The sequence below is a fragment of the Astatotilapia calliptera genome, chromosome 3, assembly GCF_900246225.1.
Source record: "Astatotilapia calliptera chromosome 3, fAstCal1.2, whole genome shotgun sequence".
Taxonomy (NCBI): domain Eukaryota; kingdom Metazoa; phylum Chordata; class Actinopteri; order Cichliformes; family Cichlidae; genus Astatotilapia; species Astatotilapia calliptera.
This window is the reverse complement of record NC_039304.1, coordinates 7,549,697-7,571,636: the sequence shown is the minus strand read 5'-3', so window position 1 is coordinate 7,571,636 and position 21,940 is coordinate 7,549,697. Positions and strand designations below refer to the sequence as shown.

At 38.0% G+C, this 21,940-nt stretch overlaps 1 protein-coding gene across 1 annotated transcript; it reads right to left on the bottom strand.

The window, feature by feature from the left end:
- Positions 1-5,303: 5,303 nt before the first annotated feature.
- On the bottom strand, positions 5,304-9,078 carry LOC113011760 (uncharacterized). Its single transcript, XM_026151477.1, has 4 exons — positions 9,044-9,078; positions 8,582-8,947; positions 7,330-7,679; positions 5,304-5,378 (listed from the first exon to the last, which is right to left on the bottom strand). Exons 1-4 carry the CDS (start codon positions 9,072-9,074, stop codon positions 5,304-5,306), a joined length of 822 nt encoding a protein of 273 aa, XP_026007262.1. The 5' UTR covers positions 9,075-9,078.
- Positions 9,079-21,940: the final 12,862 nt, after the last annotated feature.

The following is a 21,940-nucleotide window of genomic DNA, read 5'->3' as shown; positions in this document are numbered from 1 at the left end:
TTTCCAACCTTTAAGTGTTCTTCAGAGTTGGCTTTGAGGTAGTTCTTCTTACAGTTTGTTTTTTCAGCTGCTTCTCCTTGATAGGAGGTGTACGGTGGGTAAGTTTGGAGTGGACGTTTCTATGTGTACCTAATGGTCCTTTAGTAAGTGGCTTGTTCGTGGTACAGCTCTTCCAGAAATCTGTATTATCTGACAATATTCAAAGAACCGTCTCAGCATTTTTTTTAATTAAAATCTAAAAGCTTCAAGAGTCATCTGACCATATCCAAGACTATACGGGACGACACTGGTGCATACTACTGTGGAGTGTTAACACTAAATAAGTGTGAATTTGGACAAGGAACCTTTCTCCTGATTAAAGGTACAATGTGTTTACATTTCAAAAGTTTTTATTCATTCATTTATCTTTTTTTCTTTCTCTCAAATTGACTACAAAGCTAATAACTGGGTCAACGGTTTCTTTTCCAAGGTACAAACCTGATCAGTGACTCTGTAATCCATCAGTCAGAGTCCCAGAAAGTGCAGTCAGCAGACTCTGTGACTATCAGCTGTTCAGTTACCTCTGCTCAGTGTGCACCAGAACATACTAGTATCACATGGATAAAAAACTCTGAGAATTCTGCTCCAGAGATGATTTATTCATCTGAAAATGAGAACACATGTCAGAGCCCATATGGAAAAGAAATAGTAAAAACTTATATGTGATTACTCATGAAAGTGGCCACTTTCATGAGTAAATCATATAAGGCTTACATGATTTACTCATGAAATTGGCCACTTTCTCATTACTTTCATATATTGTTTTAGTAAGTATCCGAAACATACTAGTTTCATTATATAATTTTTCAAGGGATCTTATATCTGTTTTCACTCTTATATGCTTTTCATACAAGTTTCACACAAGACAGATACAAACTTTATAAGATTTATATGTATCTTTTCCATATGGGAGGACTGAAATCAGCAAGGTGAGGTTCATATGGAACCTCACCTTGGACGATGCTGGGACCTACTATTGTGCTGTGACTTCATGTGGACATACAATGTTTGCAAATGGAACCACAATCATAATTCGCAGTAAGACGTGCATGTTTTGTATCAGTAAGTCTAACATACCTAAGCTGATGTAATGTAAATGTAATTATTTATTTCTTCTTTATTCTTCTCGTGTCACCAAATTACATGATATCAGCCCTGCTTTTATTGCATTGATGCTTTCAAATATTATCCTTGGGATAACGACTCTTCTACTTGCATGGGCACATTGGAAGAATCACGGAAAAGACCTGAAAAGTATGTAAAATTATACTTTACACTGAACGCTCTCTCTCTTTATCTATCCAGCTGAAAGGCTAAATGTTACTTTATAGTACATAATGCTTTGATTCTATATGTTGACATTTCAAATATATACAGTAACTACCACTGATTGTCTACATCTTTGTTTACAGTAACATCCGAATCTGATGGATCTCCACAAGACAGCCAAGTATTGCATGAATGTTTTTTGTATCTTTTGTCCTTTGTTTATTCTGCAAGTTTTATACCCTAAAGTTTTTTTTAAAAGGCTCATATTATTCTTTCCACACTAGTTAGATACCTTACAACCTAAATGCAAACCACATATACCAATGATTAGATCCAAAATATACTATACTCAGTATAAATGTGTTAGTTTTAGCCTTTAAATAAGAGGTCCAAGTGCATTTACCAAAACACTTAACTAAAAACTATAGTTAGTCTCCAAAATCCCTGAAATCACTCAAAATCTTTATTTCAGTGATGATGAATAAATCATCAGCAGTAACAAACATGGTTCCTTGACATTATAGAAACTGGAGTCATCAAAGTTTTTAGAAACTTTCTCAGAATAGTGGACTTTTGTGTGTCTGTTAGGCTTTGTTCTAAATGTCTTTGCAGACTCTGTCAATCAAGTTAATCTCTTGAAATTGAGATTTTAAGAGGGTAAAGCTTTAAATTTCTTGTCAGGAAGACAGGGCTTATATTTCCTGCTTTGTTAGGTGAACGATTATTCCCTAGTACACAGTGTATTACAATCATTGTGATGGTTTATTCTCATACAAAGAAAATTGGCATTTTGAAACATGAATTAAAGGTTGTGAGAGAGCTACACCTCTTTGCACATTTGGTTATCTCAAGATCATCCTGGCACTAGGTGTCTCTCTTTTGTTTTCTTTTGTGCTATATTTTGTCATGCAGGAGTTAACTGAAGATTCATTGGCTGCACGAGCTTCGATGGTTTGGTGTGGGCTTGGTGTGCTCAGCTCCCTCCTTCCTGCGCCTTGTCTCTATGACTCTCAAACACACCTACAGCCTGCTCTTTGGCTTTCTTGATTTTGCTTTCTACATATACTGCCACCTATCTATACATGCATATGCATTACACTGCTGACTTAATTTAATAGTATCGCTGTAAAGAAATTCCTGTTTTCTCCTGTTTGCATGCATCAGCTATTTTGAGAAATGCAACCTCAGAGTTAAGAATTTGAAAAATGTTGTGAGCATTGTGCCAGATTTGTGGTCATAGTTTTCAGCCCTTGTACATAATCAAAAACAACGTAAATACTGGTTTTATAGTGCAATATGTTAGCTATTTGGGAATAAATAGACTTACTGCTATGCTATTACAGACAGGGGATTTCAAGCATAAAAGTGTTGACATTTTATTTGAACTATAACTACATGAGGACCAATGGCCCTTTACCTCATAAAATAAAATATGAGCTGTTGTCTCTCTTTGTCCAAGCAGTCAGAACATGTGTGACGTATCTATATATATTTCATGTTTTTTCAGAGTAGATCTGGAGTCATCTATGCTTCAGTGTCTTCTGCTCCCAGAATTTCCGCCTGCAGATCTCCAGTGAAAAATCATCAGTCTTTGGCTCTCGGAGGAGGCGGACGCACTTTTCTCCTCTCCCTTATCTTCCCTGCTAGTTCTTATGTCCTTGTCTAGTCTCGTGTCTTTTTTGTATTACTTTCCCTGCAACACTCTCTCACAGTCTGTGTCTAAAACCTAAAAGAGAATTATGGATTTGATCAACTGGTCTCTGAATGCTATTGACACCCTTTAACGAGAAGTCTGGGCTCGGGAGAACCCGAGTGCCCTGGAGGGACTTTCCCTGCCGGATACACGATGGACGGGTGGCAGAGGATCGTGTGCCTGGCGGGACTGTCGATCGACGACGCTGAAGATATCTACCTGTTCGGAACCATGATAACAGGGTTCTTGCTGATCGGAGCTGGCTTGGCCCTGGCTTATCGGAGAATTAAGAGAGCGGAACCGGCTGTTCAAACTCCCACAAGGCTGCCCGCTGGGATTGGAACGACAGGTGCGACTTCTCAGAAAGGGCTCACTGAAGGCAGCATGGTTAAGAGCTTGGAGGCGCTTACGACCAGTGTTGGGACTAACGCGTTATTAAGTAACGCGTTACAGTAACTACGTTATTATTGTGGTAACGAGCACGGTAACTAGTTATTATGCCAAAACCAGGAACGCGTTACTCGTTACTGGGATTTAGGTAGGCTCGTTATTCGTTACTTCGTGTGGTGGCTATCGCGGAGCTTCCACATTTTCAATAACATTAGCAAGTGGTGGAAGCCAGCAGGTGGATGAAGGAAAAGGGAGGCAAGAGGAGAGACCCGAAGCAGCCGCCGGTCCGAGTATCAGGTGAACTGAACTTCAGGTAAGAAGTTATGACCTGCAGTGTATCTGAGTCACATATAAACCAAGTTTAGGTGGAGTTTATTTTCGTTATGCTGACTTTTTCGTACTGCGTGCTAGCTAGCATGACGGAGTTTCTATACAGCTGGGTGGGTGCTATGATACTGATGTTGAACTTTATTTTGTTCATAAGGTTAATTATTAGAGTTGCCAACCATCCCGTAAAAAACGGAACCGTCTCGTATTCAGAGAAAATATCATGCTTTTCGTATTGAGGTGAAAAGGAACACAGTTTGTCCCGGACTTCAGCTGCAATGAAAAAGACACAAAGCTGGAGTTATTCTGTGTTTACGCTGCACAGCTGCCTCTTCTTCTCTCATTCTCCCCCCTCCCTCTCCTGTTTCTACTTCAATCATGAACCTGATCAGTGATCAGCTGATCGGCTTTTCTCTCTTGTTTGTTTATTGCCCACTTTGCGCCAGAAAGAGGAAACCAGCAGATGTCGCGGTTAACAACAGCAGCACTTTTAAGCTTGATCAGCTGTTGTTAGAATTTATTTAATATTAATTTCTAGTATCAGCTGATGTTGGCTGGAGTCACAGCTGTAAACCTGCTGGTCATGATATCGGTTTGGTTATGTGATGAGAGGGAAACATGAAGATGAAACCAGGAGATGTCCTTACTGAATCATCAGAGTTGTGATGGAGAAACAGGTTTACCTTTTAGGTGACATGAATGAGTTGAAGGGAAGTTATGAACTGTTTCTAAGAGACAAATAACACCAGGATCCTTTTCTAAGTAGCTGACAGCTGGTAACTGTGCAGGGGCGGATCTAGCAAAGTGTTGCCAGGGGGCCATGTAGGGCATTAAAAGGGAAAGGGGGGCACAAAGAAATACTTTCTTATTCTCATTTAAAATGTCTCACTTTTTAAAAAAATAATTATCTGAGTCTTGCAACAAACAATTGATAGATTGATACATATATACCATCAGAACAGTGTACATCATTGTCACAACAGTGTTTGTTTTCATTCAAAGGCTTTATGATTTTTCCTATAATGGTGGGCTGGTCTCTAGTCAAAATGCCCGGGACGATTTTTTTGTCCCAGTCCAGCTCTGTATGCAGCTCATCTGCAGTCTGGTGTTACCTACATCTTCCTATTCAGAAGGCAGAATTTCCGAGTTCTGAGTACAATCGAAAGCACCACGACTGCAGTTTTTGTGTGGGATGTAAAAAGCAGGCTAGGATAGAATCAGGTGTGGGATTTCTCTCGTGGAAATGTGCACATTATTTTTTCCTTTCTATTGGTAGGTGGCACAGTGCACTTGTGGCAAGTAAGCAAGCTAGAAGACCGGCAATCTTGCTGGGTATCCAGTTACGGAAGCAACACATTAACAAGAGAATTCTGAGTAAAACCAAAGTTACTTTCCCTAGTAACTAGTTACTCTGAAAGTAACGAGTAACTTGAAGTAACTGAGTTACTTTTGATAGAAGTAACTAGTAATGTTACTAAGTTACTAATTTAAAGTAACTTACCCAACACTGCTTACGACTGCAGTGAATGCTCAGAATAACACCTTTGAGCGTATGTATGTTGGATTACATCAGGAAAGAATCAACTCAGAACAACATCTCTGGGCGGAGCTCGATTACACCTCGGATCAGTTGGCTGCGGTCGTGAGGTCTCAGAATCTGCTATGTGAGTAAAAAGAGTGACAAGACCACAGAATCGACGGCTAATAACAAGCTCGCAGCTATTAACGGGAGACTGAGAGACCAGTGTCGGAGTGTTAAAAAACAGCTTGAAATTCTCAATTACCATCATAATGCGGCTACCCTTTCAGCGCCAGCTCAAGGCTGGAGCCGAACAACAACTCCCTGATAACGACTGTGTTGAGTCTGTTCCTTCCCATTCCCTACAAGGCCACCTGGGTTGGCTGGAAGACTGTTTACTTAGCCTGGCAGGGCAAAGGACACTGTCTCAGCTGAACTATGGACACGCACACACATACATATACTGATACTGATAAGCACTCACTGACGCATCACCCTCCCTACCCCGGATCCAACGCCACCTCCAATGCTTACCTCCCCCATGATGTGGACATCGGGTCAGTTGGAGGCGCAGTCGAAAGATTGCAGCGGTCCCAGATCAGATGTACACACTGGAACTCTTTCCCGTGTTGCTTGTCTGTGTTTATTGTGTTATGGTGTGTTGATACCTGTGCATTCCTGTATTATCCTTTTGTGTTGCACATTTCAATGTTTTTTTTTCCTCGCTACCTGGCCTGACCTGTCTCCCCAATGTGATGTTTGTATTGTATGTACGGTCGGCAAGGTCTGTCATCTCGGTTGTGGGCAAAAGACCTGCAACTGACAAATAAAGGCTATCTCATCTCGTCATCTCTCAAAAACAGTCAGGACACCGTGGTTTATTCTGATGTCATGGTCAGCCAAAGAGACTGAAAGGCCTGAATTGAAATACACCAGGAAAAAAAAAAAGGACCATTGTACCACTGTGACTTGGAAAGCTTCTTACAGAAGTATCAGCAAGATCCTATTTAACATTATGATTGTATCTGAAAATATTGTGTGCTACCGTACTTTATGTTTATGCTTTTACATTATAGATGTATAATGAATTTAGGTATCAGTCTCATTTCTATATGTTATGTCGTCATTAGTTTTTTGTGCGCTACATATCAAAAAATAATGGTAGTAGTGATCTTATCATAGTCCTAAACAAAACGTCATGTGCTTGTTTGAAACTCCACATTCACTTTATTCTTACACATCGGTGGTTTTAAGCATGATATGCAATACAATGACATCTCCCCTTCTCAAACAACGAGTAAAGAAAAGTAAGCTATGTTTTTGCTTAGAAACTTGCTGATTACTAATTAACTATTACTGTTTGCAAAGGATTCTCAGTCTTAAAAATTTGGTTCTTTGCATTATTTTGCTGTGTGTGTGTGTGTGTGTGTGTGTGTGTGTGTGTGTGTAGGTGTGTGTGTCTGTGTGTGTGAGCTTATGGTTTGTGAATTAGGAATGAAGGGGTTAAATTCATTTACTAAAAGAAACAAGTCAAACAAGAAATTTCAAGTTTCTTGATACGTCTTTATTTTTAACAATTATTAAGCAACAAACATATTATCACTCCAGTTACAACTATATGTGTATACACGGGGATGGTCAACAAACTAACTACACACGTTAGGGTACTTATACAGTCATGTAAAAAATTAATATAAATGAAACATGAGCAAACTCTAACACAATGTGAAAATGTAATCAATCATTATGACAACGAATGTATGAAATCTATAATACAGATTTTGAAATGCCCTGTGTCTGGGTGGGTGTTACTAATTGCGTCCAATTTTTTAAAAGTCTTTACAGTAATAAACTTATATTCTAAAAATAAAAATGTACAACGGCAAATATTGCGACTGAGTACATGAACATGTTGACACCCGTTCATCTCTTCATCTATTTTCTTCTTGACCAAATAAACTTGTGTTTAAGTTTTGCGTAACACAAGTTTGCTGAATTAACAGCTCTTTCTGACAAATACACAAATACACGAGGGTAGAAAGATCAAGAGAATCCCGGCTCTAATGATAGAGAGCCACATCAAAATCTTTACCTCAGCATCTCGGTCTTTAACATCATCGCTGATGATGAGCTTGCTTCCATTACCAAACAGTATCTCCCCACAGGAGGACACCGCACAGTAATAGGTCCCAGTATCAACGGAGCTAAGGTTCATTTTCTGCAAATGGTACACACAGCTCTGTGAAGGAGACTTCACAGAGACCGGTTTACTTGTATTTATATATGTGTGAACAATTCCTGGGTGAGATCCGCGTCTAAACCAGTAGACGCTATGTTCTTCGTCACAGGTTCCAGTGTGTACTGTACAGTTGAACATCACTGAGTCACCAACTTGGATGGTCATGGATGCTGGTTCTTGGTCAATTGTCTGGTGATTAGCTGCTGAAAAAAAGTAGAAATTTGAGAAAGTAGCTTTATGTGTCATTTTTTGTAGATCTGGAATGTATATGCATGTATCAATGAACATACTGTTGATGATCTTCCCAATCTACACCAACAAAATATTAACAGGTTTTCAAAGAAAAGGACACTGCAAAATAAACAAAAACCAAAAAAATGCACAATAACGGCAGGTAAAAAAATATACTCGCTAACTGGCTAGATGAAAAAAAATATAAGCTAAATGCACAGTAGGCTACACTGAATAGACAAAGGCTGATAAGGCAAAGGTGAACTAAAAATAATAATAAGTGGAGAGGACAAAAAACAAAGGAGGTAAGTAGAAATATAAAAATCCACATCACGTGTGAAATTTTTATTGTTTACTTGGTTTCCATAGGTCTTTTCCTGTGTGTTATGAATAAATATTGGGGGGGGGGGGGGGGGGGGGTTGGTACTGGTACTGGTTTTATTTTGTTGTATTTATCTGCAACACCTTAAAGGCCAGTCTGTGAAAACATTGTCGGACATAAACCGGTCCGTGCACAAAAAAGGTTGGGGACTGCTGGTTTAAAGCGATTTGAGTGCTCAGTTACAGTAGAAAAGCTCCATTACAGAACCAGTTCATACCAGTTATAATATTTAGACAATAAAACACGAATCTTTTTGGATGGTAAGGATTTTAAAAAAAGAAAATAAGTCAGTTGAGGTCATTCAGACAAGGCAGACAACGACTCAATGGAAAGAGTAAATCTTTTGTCTGGTTTGTGAAGGCCCCAGTGTCCCCTTGGAAGAGCTGGAGGGAGTGACTGGGGGGAAATGGCACATCGGCCCTAGAGTCTAAGCACGGGAACGCTAAAGGAACATGGAATAAAAGGTGTTCATGAAAAATAGAAGCAAAATACCTCGAACACTCAGAAAGATCCCTTCTCCAAATTCCACCATGTTGGAATGTGAGCTCCCGCAGTAGTATGTAGCTGAATCTGAGAGAAGGACACCAGAGATTTGTAGATGATTGGTCCCTTCCTTTCTTTCCACAGAGAAACGAGGGTTCTTCTCCAATGTGTGGAGGACTTCAGATGGCTTATCATATTTGTAAATTGTAGAGAGGCGCTTAGGTTGGCTTCCTAAGAATTGTCGGTACCAGGAGAAGTGCATCGCCACTTGGCTTTCATAAAAGCAACGCAAAGTCACGTTGTCCCCAACAGCAGCAAATCTCACCCCAGTCTCCTGCTTGACTGTAGCTGACTGGATCACAGCTGACAGATGAACTGTGTCAGAAAAATACACATTGTTAAAGAAGCATAATCAGGTATGAAAATATAACCCTACCTGAATATACATGAATCTTCTACTGAGACACTTACATATCCCACAGAGGATGATACAGAGATGCATCTTTTCAGAGGTCTCGTCAACTGAAGATTTGGAGGAAAAGAGCAGCCAACAGCATAAAAACTGGGTTACTCTTGATTGGTTCTTAAAAGGGTCACCCCGTGTGTTGTTTTAAACTTCCGTCTCAGTGTCATAGAAAAATTAATCTGTTTAACAGCAAAGCCACACATGTCAAATAAATATATTCTACATTTCTCCACTTTTTAAATAGTCATGCAGTTATATTATCTATTTTTAAAATTAAAAAAATAAATAAATAAAATAAATACGTGGAAGTCTTTTTTGTAATACCTGACTGTATGTATATGAGACTAAACACTTATATTTGAGAAACAAATTTATATTTAAGTCCTCATGAAGTCATTTGTTTACTAAACATTTAATATTGTTTGTCAGTTATATGTAGTTATATGCAGTTTAATTGAACTTGACACAGAGAGCAAATTCAAAGTTCTTTTCAGACCAAAAAGAATGATGTCCTGGTGAAAAGTTGTTCAAACTGTTTAAAACACCAGTAAAACTGACTCAGGCTAAATATTTACTGCAGTGGAATTCAGCTCTTCTTAAGTATACAGAGATCTGGAGTGCCTCCTAGAGCTAACAAGCTGAAATGTGTAGTGAGTCAGGTGGTCGTGTTGCTGAGATTGACTCATAGAGCCAGACTATGATCTCAGAGAATCAGCTGATAAAGAAGACTCTTGGAGGTCTTATAGAGTATTAGAAGCTGCATCCACAAACAGAGCTATTTGTGATATAAACTGTCTGATTTTCTAACAAACCTAAATTTGCATATATTCAACTAGGCCTATAAACCCTTTTCCCATTTTCTTCCATGTATATGGCATTATATGTTTGATATGAATGCTCATATCAAACAAATCCAAAGTTTCATAAAATGAGATTATTGAATGTAAAAAATGCTCCTTCCACTCCAGTGTTTTCTACCTGTGAGCAAGAACTGATCTCCCTAAAAGAACAGAAGCCCCACATTCAGGTCAGTTTTCTGTTTAGAAAAGGCAGCAACTCCCAAGAAAATCTGCAGACTCATTTCAGATGGCGGATGAACCAAGGGCCTATCAGACCCAGTATAAGATAAATACAGATTATTTGGTATTAAAGAATAAAATACCAGAGCTAGCAGTGAGCATAACAATTTGTTTTTAATATAAATGATAATAAATTTTTCATTTTTTCATGAAAGCACCTAACGTAACTTACTGGCCTCATTGACATGCAATTCCTGGTCAGTCTCCCATTCAAACACACACATCAGCTAGAGGGGTCAGTGTTCAAGGTTCAAGGTTCAAGGTTCTTTATTTGTCACATGCATAGTTATACAAGTATAACACACAGTGAAATGTAGCCTGACACGCTCCTCGACATGTGCAAAAATTGGGGGGGGGGGTGTAGAGGAGGAACATTATATATATATATATATATATATATATATATATATATATATATATATATATATATATATATATATATATATATATAGTATATACACTGGGTGAATGTGCAGTAGTAGCAGCAAGCAGGTGAATTCTGTACATTAATATGAATAGACATCTGACTATTTTACAGGATAGACAATATAAACATATTTAAATTTAAAGGAATTTGAAATTATTATTATTATTATTATTATTATTATTATTATTATTATTATTATTATTATTATTATTATTATTATTATTATTATTATTATTATTCATCCACTGTTTAGTTAAGTGATATAACCTAGACATGACAAGGAAACAGAGGTTGTGATAACTACATTAAAAAAGAGCTGAAAAAAAGAACATGTTGGAACATGTTGTTCATGAAACACGAGATAGAACAGAATGAACTATTAAAAAGCGTTCTTACTAACAAATATTGAATAAACATTAGTGCCTCAGAGTGTTTGTGGCTGTTCACCTTTGACCCCCTCCATACTGGGCACTGGTATCCCAAAAGGCTACATAGCTGACTGAGTACTATTGACACTATGCTGCTTTGGTAAGTTTGATAATGATTAGCAGTAAACAGAAAGAGGAAGTATCATCATCTACTTGTGTAGCAAAGAATGGATAACCTGAATCTTTATGAGGACAAATAAGACGCTCATGGGCTGCAATAAGAAACAGAAGTGAATATTTGCAGTTGGACATAAGTGGAATAAGCTGGTTTCTTAGCGCGTGGGGGGAGTACCCAAATAAGAGTCTTGCATACCTTCAAAACAACTTCTCTTGCCAATAAAGCACAGCACCAGATTCATGTTTATTGTCTCACTTTCTGGTGTGCTGTTACTTCCACACAAGGCGTCGATAACTCTTCTATAAACCTGCACGAGTGTGAATAAATTGCTGCCTGACATTTTAAACGGTACTGATGAAAATAGGCTGTGTAGATTCAAATCTCCTGGCATGATGTATTCAATACCACACCCCTTTCTAATGAAATGAAACCCCCCTACAGAACATAAAGTTTCCTGACTGTAAGACGGTTACACGCAGAATGAGGAGGTTCACTTTAATAACAGCAGTGGCTTTCTGCAGCCGCAGTAAGTACAGCATATCATTATTCTGATTTAATATTAAACAAATGTAATTCTATCTGTCCATTACATAAATCAGTGTTATGTTGTATCTGTTTTTCTGTTTCAGGCTGGATCTCAGCTTCTGAGTTTCAGACTGTGGAGGTCCAGCACGGGGACGAGGTCACACTGCAGTGTTCCAACATTTCTGCCTATCCAACGCAGACAGACTGGTTCAGAGTGGTCAATAAAACTAAGCCCAGCTGTGTTTCTTCTATGTATGGCTCTGACAGCGAAGCGTCGTTCTGTCATGGATTTAGAAACAGAAATTTTAATATGAGTTCCAACGTCTCTTTTGTCTTCCTTCAAATCAAGCGAGTGGATTTATCTGATGCCGGGCTGTATTTCTGTGGATTGTACATCAGTGGGCACACAGTCATTTCTAATGCAGTTGAGTTAAGAATTGAAGGTAAGCTTTTGTTCATGATTTAGATATTTTTGTTTCGTTTCTTGATCATGTTTAGCATGAAAACATGTCATGCGATCACAAAATGATATTATAACGATGATTCTTTACAGGCAGTGAACCCAGAGAAGAGGAGGATTTTAATAAGACTGATCGTAAGATTGATTTTTTTGTTTCAAAATATGTTTTTCAGTTTCCATGTAGTTATTTCACTATCATCAATAGTATATCTAAAGTAATCATAAAAATTATGTTTTTATCTAATTATTTTTGTAGAAGAGCCCAGTGGAACGACAAACCTCATAATCATCGCCCTTGGAGGTCTGACAGGTCTGCTCACTTTAGTCGTTGTTATTCTGGTTCTAAAAATCTGGAAATCTCAAAAAGGTGAGGTTACTTACAAATTATTTCACTCATCTTCTAAACTGATTAACCTGTCCAAAACAATGTATTTGGTTGTTAATAACAAGCAATAATTTTTGGTATTTCCATTTAGCTGCTGGAGAGCAAGAAGAAAATAACAAGGTAAACTCACTTTTTGAGTTTTTCTTCTTTTTTTACAACTAACAACTGTTTTCTTTGATTTAAAAGCTTCATTGAAATGCCTAATTACTCTGTGAATAGCCTCAACCTGCTGCTTCATAGAGTAAACCCAAGCAAGCAATTGTAATCTTTTATTTTCTTTGACTTTAAGTAATATCAGAAATGTAGAAAAACTTAATAACTTTAAATTATTTAGTAATAGTTCATCTAGACTAAAGTTATTTTTTTTTTTGTTTTTTTAAAAACAGGCAAAATCTATAGTTTGCAAAACTCCAACTATAACTCTAAAATGTAATGTGGGTAAAATGCTAGCTGAAGCGTTCACTGTGAAGAGTTTGTCCTTATGACATATTTCCTGTCTGGGAAGCTTTTTAAACACGTTCATTTTTCCAAAAGGACTTTTTTTTTTTAACTTTTTCAATCAAAACGGAAAAAAAAAAGAAAGAAAATAATTTGTACTGTATATGTGGTTTCTCATTTTTATTTATATTTAACTCTAAAAATCTCACTCTGAAACTCACATAACCCACAAATCCACCTTGGTTGTCTCATATAGTGTTTAACTAAATATCCTGATTTTCAGAACATGACTTCAGACAATCTGAACTACGCAGCTCTGAATTTCCAAAAAAAGACCAAAAGAAGCTGCAGGCCTGTGGCGCAGAGAGAGCAGGAGCCTCATGTTGTGTATGCTGCTACAAGATAGACTGAGGAAGCGCCTGCAGCTCAAGCTCTGAACAGAATATACCTTATTCCTGTTAATTTTCTGATGATTTTTTTCTTTTTGTTTGTATGTGTCATGGTTCACATAAATGTCTTACAAAATAACTAAATAAATGTGCATCCAGTCCATATTTGCATCCTCTGCTTTTTTGTTATTTTCAGATGATTTTTTGTGATAAAAAAATAAAATTAAAAAAAAAACTTTAAGTGATTATAGTGAGTGAGTCAGAAATGAGAGTGATGTCTGTTGACTTCCTCGTGGGAGAATCTAATGGTCTGCTGTGGGTGGAGTGACATACATATGTCAGTCTGACGTCTGACAGGAAGAAAGAGCAACATGTGGTCTGGGCGCAACTGAGGTGACAATCATGAGGCTTCGATAGTAAAAAATGCTTTAAAAAAGTATAAAATCAACATTAATGTGATCTATTAAAACCAGCGGCTATATTTATACATCTGAAATACTATAAAATAATCACAGAATATGCCAGTGCCCAGAAGTGACTATGTGCGAATACTATGTGAGCCAAAAATAACGTATTCACCAGAAACCACAAACACACAGTTCCGTTTAAAGGATATACCAGTCTCACCTGACAATGGTAAATCACTTCACTCACTGTCACATTACTTGTGTGAAGGTAAACATGTAAAGTATTTATGCTTTGAACTTATACAAAGCGAAGACCTTTGTCCATAGTCTGGTCAAGAGCCAAATATTTTCAGGTATTCACTGAAATTGTTTAGCTTGTTGTAGTGAAGTAGATTTTGGGTAGGCTTTTACATAACGTCCGCGAATGCAGCGCTAACATCCACACCTTCCCAGCAGATAATTAGAGGCCTTATAAGAAACAGCTGCGCTTCACTACCACACGGAGAATTTGGTTAACTTTTCACATCCAAGGTGGCCGAGCGTGATAGATGGCTAAGCACTGCAGTGCAGTTTGTTTCTTCAGGAAAGCTGCTCATTTCAGTATTGCCCTCTAGAGAGTGGATTGTGCCACTGCTGCTGTCTTTTTTCAGTCTTGTTGTCATTTTATAAAAGTTTATGGACTGGCCTTGACTGACTCATGGTTTCATGGTCTTTTAATCATGCTTTTATAAAGAAGTGTATCTTAGGGTGTATTTGTTTTGTTTATCTCTTTTACTGAATTGTTTAATATTGTATATGTTTTGTTGTTTTGTTGCTTTAGTGGAGGTACGGCCTCTTGCTGTGGGGTTAGCCACGTGAGGTGGAATACCCCCCTGATGCATGAGAGTGTACACAGCAGGAATAGGTAGATTGCACCACTTAGATTGCAGTGTGAGTGACAGTGAGGTTTGCAGTGGAACTACACGGGTGAGTAATTGGTGGCACCCTTGGGCACTCCTCTCTGTAGGCTGCCTCCTCAAGTGGCCGGTCTTCACCATTTTGTTTAGTTATTCTATCGAGCTTCTATTTTACTAGGTTAGCACTGTGGCAGCGAGCCTTGTCTTTTTAATTAATGTTTGTTAATAAAGTGCTTTAATTAACAGTCTTGCATTCTCAGCCTTGCTACCTTAAGAAGTTCTCTGATTTTACAGTTCTATGCTTTTAATAGTTTTTCCTAATAAATTTTGATTTGTAAAATTGATCTGCCTCACCTCTGCTTGCTAATAACGAGCCTGTGGGCTTTGGTAGCTAGTATAACATCCACATTGGCTATAGAAATCTCTCGTGCGGGGTAGCTCCCTCCCCAGGTGGTGTTGTCAACATGCCTTAGTCACCTTCACTGGTTATCCTCCTTCGTGCCACCACAATGTGAACAAAAAAACAACATAGAATAAAGGACTGGTATTCTTATACCTAAGAGCTCAAACAGCAGGTTAAGGACATACTGGAACCACAAAAGTCATATTCATGGTGATACTAGAGTAAAAAGGTCATATCTGTACAAAATGCAAAGCAATATTTTCAAGAATGCCATTGAACAGAGGTGGTGGCTTACAACACCAGCTGTCAGCCACTTATAATCCAGTCTTATGATCCCTTCCCTTCAAATTCAACCTCTTCTTCATATCTTGCCTCCAGTAACTTTAATAAGTCACATGATGAGGTGGGGCAAGGTCTCACAGACGTTTCACCCTTGACCATGAATGATGATAATTGCCTTTTTTCTCATCTTGGCTTATGTGATGTTTCACATGACCAATATTGGGTCAAAGCTAGGTCAAGGATAACATATACATAAGAATTTATAGCCTTTGCTCCATACTTTGTTGAAGGACCTTTGACAGCAATTACAGCCACAAGTCTTTTTGAGAATAATGCTACAAGGATACTATCCCTACAATGAAGCATGGTGGTAGCAACATTATATTGTGGGAACTGGGAGACTTGTCAAGGTCGAGGGAAAGATAAATGCAGCAATGTACGAAGTCATCATTGATATTAACTTGCTCCAGAGCACTGTGGTCCTCGGACTGGAGCAAAGGCTCATCTTCCAACAGGCCAAAAAACTTAAGCAGAAATCCAAGACAAGAAAACAGTGGCTTTTGGACCACTCTGCGAATGTCTTTGAGGAGCTCATCCAGAGCCCAGACTTGAACTCGACCGAATGTCTTTGGAGAGATCTGAAAATAGCTGCGCACAATCCTCCCCGTCCAGTCTGATGCAGCTTGAGCTTGCCAAAAGCGCTTCAAGTATTGAGGAAAGGTCGTGAATACTTGTGTACATTTCATATTTTCTATTTTGTGTCTTGTGTCACTAGATCAAAGACAATTTAGAGCTGAAGTTTGGATTATAAGACATTATAATACATGATAAATGGGATCCTTAATAAATGCACCAAGCATAAAACCAATGTACCCCCTTCTTGCTTCCTTTTAGACCTTTAAGGACTAGAAACACATAAATACTTCTAACTGCAGAAGCTGCAGACTGGATTTTTAAGTATTTGTATAATTTTCTGAAAATCGTATCTCAAGCAGACATAATGTAAAATGATAAAGTGGAAGTTTTATGTTAATGGATATTCGCTTAAGCTAAAACATGCAAAGCTATTGCATTGTATAGGGCGGCAATGGCAAGATGAAACACAAAATATAAAGCCAACACACACACACACACACAAACAAAAGACTCCCCGCCCCTCTTAACCCCCATATAAGAGCTGTGTGATACAAACTATCCATGCAGTTACAGGATTAAACGCATGATGAGGAGCTTCGTCTTGAGCACAGCTTTATTTCTCTCCAGCCTCAGTAAGTACTGGCACCTCAGTACTCTCAAATAATGGAATGAGAAACGCCGGTAAACAAATGTAGTTGATGTTGTTGTCCTGTAACACTGTAGGTTCAGACATAAACATCATGTTCTTTCATTCCAGGCTGGATCTCTGTTTCAGGTTCTGAGTTTCAGACTATGGAGGTCCAACTTGATGAAGAAGTCACGTTGAAGTGCTCCAACATTTCGAGTCATCCAACACAGACAGACTGGTTCAAAGTTATCAACAGAACTAAGCCCAGCTGCATTGCTGCTATGTATGGATCTCAAGGCAAAGCTTCATTCTGTGATGGATTTCGAAATGGAAAATTCAATATGAGTTCCAACAACACCTCTGTGTTTCTTAAAATCACACAAGTGGATTTATCTGATGTCGGGCTATATTTCTGTGGATTTTATGTGAATAAGCATACTGTCATTTCCAATGCAGTCGAGTTAAGAATTCAAGGTAAGCTTGTAGGGAGGACTTTTGTCCTCCAGGTTAGTTTGATGTTCATACGTAATCCAAAATCAGCTCAGAGACAAAAAGGAAATCACAAAATATTATAATAGCCATGTTTCTTTACAGGCGGTGAAACCAATGAAGGAGAGGGTTTTAAGACGGAAAGTAAAATTATTTTATGGCTTCTAAAATTTTGCTGTTCAATGTGCTAAAAGTTAATATCAATATTATGTTTCAATCAATCCAACTAAAGTGGACTGATGGGTTTTTGTTTGTATTTGTTTTTTGCAGAAGAGTCTGACAGAATGACACACCTGCTAAGCACCATCCTGGGTAGTCTGGCTGGTTTACTCACTATAGTGGTTATTATTCTGGTTTTTAAAATCTGGAAACTTCAAAAAGGTACACATGGCTTTAATTTGTTTCACTTCTTTTTGGCAGGTAAATCTTGTACCTCCTCTTGTACGCTGGTAATAATGAACTAATGACACTTTTGTATTTGGTATTTAGTGGCAGAACAAGAACCAAAAAGCAACAAGGTAAATGTTTATTTGTTTTTTGTTGTTCCTGTTGTTTTCTTTTTCCTTAGAATGCGCAACCAATATGTCATGATATATTAATGTTGGAAAGAGAAGTGTCTAAGAGTTTGTCATGGTAACTGTAGAATTAATAATGTATACTTTATTGATCCCCATGTGGAAATTGCTTGTTTTTCCTCTGCATTTGACCCATACACTCAGTGAAGCAGAGGGCAGCCACTAAGCAGGCGCCCGGGGAGCAGTGTGTAGGGACGGTACCTTGCTCAAGGGTATCTCAGGGTAGCTGTTCAGTGGATTTGAACCCCCGACCTCCCAATTGTAGGGCAACCACTCTACCTACTGAGCTATCCCTGCTCAGTAGTTTCCTTCTTCTGAAGATTTTTGTTTTCTTCTCTGAAAATGTTTTTTTTAAAAGACATCTTTACCTACATAGCTGCATTAGTTCCAATTTCTGGCCTATGTTACTGAAGCTAAACTCTTTTTTTACTGTATAATCTAATTGAATTGTGTTTAACACTGGACAGCACAGGTGTTCTTCCAGTATGATGTTTTAGTATTAAACTCTAAAAATCACATTTTATGTAAAATCATTTTTGGTTTAACCCACATATCAGCAAATACGTGATATATACGTAGCAAACTCAGCTGTGTAAATATTCTGGTTTTCAGAATGTGAGCTCAGACGATCTGAACTACGCAGCTCTCAACTTCCAGAAAAACGTCCAAAGAAACCGGAGGCCTGTGACACAGAGAGAGCTGGAGCCACATGTTGTGTACGCTGCCACCAGATAGACTCGTGCTTTGTGATAACCTGCAGATAAGGTTTTGTTTTGTGGAGGATATGGCAAAAAATAAAACAAATAAAATTTGCATTCAAGTTGTGTTTGTATCTTTACTTTTGTGTCATTGTCTTTTTTATTTGTCCACCTTTTGTTGGAGGGGGAAAACACTACTCTTAAAGTATGTTGATGAGGGAGAAGTCAATGGTCTTACACCGATTGTGAAGCTTTCTTTTGGGGAGAGTCTAATGCTCTGTTGTGGGAGAGTAGAAATACATTTTAACAGGAAGAGACAACACTGTGTGGTCTGAGCCCAACTGAGGTTAAAATCACAAGGTTTCCAAGCCCTTCAGGAAGTATAAAGGTGACATAGTTCTAATTTAAACCGGTTGTTATGTTTAGACATTTTGATAACATCAGTTTCATTCAGTAACATTTGTCGCATGTAATTTACTGGATATTAAAGTGAATTTCCAGTTGCAGTAAATTTAATCATCAAAAAGCTGCCTGATGTGGCGGGAATAGCTAATATTAGGAGTTTTAGTGGCTCAAAGCAGAGATCCTATAACTCTTTACTCTCTCTCACTGCCATACTTTATCCTAAATGTTTAGGGCAGAGTGCCACATATTTCCTGTGCTCTACTTATATTTTTATTAAAAAGAGGAAGAGCACTGTACAGTTCCTTTTTTGCAGGCAGTCAAATGAATTTTTACAGTAGAGGAATTTGCATTTGTCTTACTGTATGAGTGTGAGACATGTTAAAATCCATTGACACCAAGGTATCATACAATAAAATAATGTGATTAATGCATAAGTAAAAGAAATTCCTATACATGCCCCTTCCTGATTTCTTATGTTTTAACATGTTTGTTACACTTACATGTTTCCAATTTCAAATGTTAACACAGATGTTCAGAGTAAATACAGATTGTAGTTTTTTAAATGCTGATTTCATTTAGTTTGGGGAAACAGCTCTCCAACTTTACCTCATGTAGAAAAAGTCATTTCCTTCTAAACCTAATAAGTGGTTTTGTCATCTAGCAAGAACTGCAATCAAGCATTTGCAATAACTAATAAAAAAAGCACTTGGGACAATTGTGTTGGTGACAGCTTTTGTTATAATATCATTAATATTTATATGAATATGGGATACTGTTACATGTTTGCATAGACTTTTGTGGAATATGGAGACACTCCTGGCATTATATGAGCAAAGTGAGACTCATTTTTTAGGGTTGGTGGAGATGAGTGTGAAGATCCAAACAATCCCTGTCAGTGATGGAGAAGCTTTGATGAAAATATTTGGTAAAAAGTTCACCAGCATGAAGGAAATGAAGTTTCAAACTTTCCTTAGGAGGACCCCAGCACACCTGCTTAAAGAAACGTAAGCAGCTGTAACTTTTAGTTACATTTTTACGCAATAATTGAAGAGTAATAAAAACCTCTCTGCCTGTTTGCTCTGTTGGGGTAAAAGACCCAGATTTGACTTTGTTGTTGCTTTTGTTCTGTTGTTGGTTTTCTTGCTGGTGGTGTAATAACATTTCTGCTTACCAGGTGTATGATTGTCAGTCTCTACTGCAGATCCAATGTGCAGGAGCTTCAATTAGAGATCAGTGTGTTGAACTGCTTTTTCAGCTTTGTCCTTTTATCCCAATGTGTCAAATCCATCTGGCACTACCAGACATTATTGGACCTCTGTCATAGCGTGGGGCTGGTTGAACCCACAAATCAGATCCAATAAACAGCGACTGTTGGACATAGTTGAGGTCTAGTTGAGGACAGTTTTTAGGAGTAGTTGATGGTTTTTGCAACTGCACACATTTACAATTTGCAATTTTCTGGACCAATTGACCTGATTGGTTCTTGCTATATTATGAAGTTGTCAAAATACTGCTGTCAGCTGTGTACCAACCTGACTTTTCCACCACAGAAAAAGAGAAAATTATTTCAGGTGACTACATCATGAAGCTCATTGAGAGAAGGCCAAGGGTTTGCAATATTATCGACAAAGCAAAAGGTGGCTACTTTCAGGAATCTAAAATAAAGCATATTTATTTATTCATGAGATATTTATCAATTGTTTCTTTGCTACATAATTCCAAATTTCCTGTTTCATATATTTGATGTCTTCAGTTCGTATCTACAATGTAGAAAAGAGGTAAAAATAAAGAAAAAACATTAAATGAGACGGTGTTTCCAAACTTTTGACTGGTAGTGCATATACTGTGTATAGTATCCCATCCAACTGGTCCAAACTTTTTACTTCTGAAAGAACTGTTTCTTTTGTTTTTTCAATCTTTCTCACTTTTCACGTTCTTTCTTTGTTATTAAAACCCAGCATGCCAGAGTCAGCATTACTCCTCCTTCCTCTCCTGACAAAGCCTTAACTGGCTGTCTAATGTGATGCCAGCCCACCCTTTGCACCTTCTGGGAAGGCTTTTACAAGGTTTAGGTGTGTATTTATGGGAAGTTTTGACCATTCTTCCAGAAGTACATTTGTTAGATTAAGAATTGAACAAAGACAATCTGAAGCACAAGAGTCCAAAAAAAAACAAACAAAAAAACCCAAAGGCAGTTCAGGTGGCCTGATCTTCGGGTTTGGCAAGTCGCCATCATCAGAAACATGAAGCCTTGCGTGGCTTGACAGGAGAATGTTGACAACAGAGCTACAGGTGGCTTAGCAGTAGGGGTGGGTTTTGATTATCGATTTATCGATTAAAATAAATTCTAGCTTGGATAACGTGATATCGATTCATTAAAATCCTGAATTGATTTTTTTATATAAATTTATTTTGCCCGAAATGCCAGAATTTCAGGTTAAACCTCACAAAATTTCAACAACCACCAAACAGCTAAAACAGTAAATGAGAGCAGGTACACGGATTCTGCACATAGACGTAAACACAAAGCACGGACCCGCTGACGGTTCAGAATCAGTGAGATGTCGCCTTTCTCACATGACAGCACGGACACGGTCGGGGCTTAAAGCTGACAGCTTGCTGATTCTGATGTTCCGGCGGGTCCGCGCGTTGTTTACGCCCTTTTTGCGCTGATTCTGAAGCTGTAGGTTTTATCTCTCTCCAAACAATATTGACTGAACCAGCAGCAAAAGATCCAAACTACGCTTCACATAAACATCATCATGAATTCCCTCTGACTTTTACTGTTTTGCTTCCACCACACTTCATGCACAGCTCTCTCTCTCTCTCTCTCTCTCTCTCAGTACACTTCAAGAACAGTTTCCCGTCTAAAAATCTGTTTTCTGCATTATTCACTTGCTTGTTGTGCACAAGTCTACTGTTATTTACAGCGCTGTCGGACGCTGTGTTTTTTTTTTTCCTTTTACTTACTTCCGAAAAGAAAACCCCATTTCTGTTGTTCAATAGGCTAGTGAACAAATTTAAACTTTTTAAAATTATGCAAAATTGCAAAACGCTTAGCTGTGTCTCTAATAAAACCTCTTTAACTTTGCTCTGCTTCACTTCAGCAGCATCAGGTAATGTTCATATGTTGATTAATGGTTTTCTTTCATTTTTGATCTACTGCAGAATATTTTTTATAAAATCCCAGGAAAATCACCTTCATGTTTTTCTTTGTTTTATCCTCAGCTCATC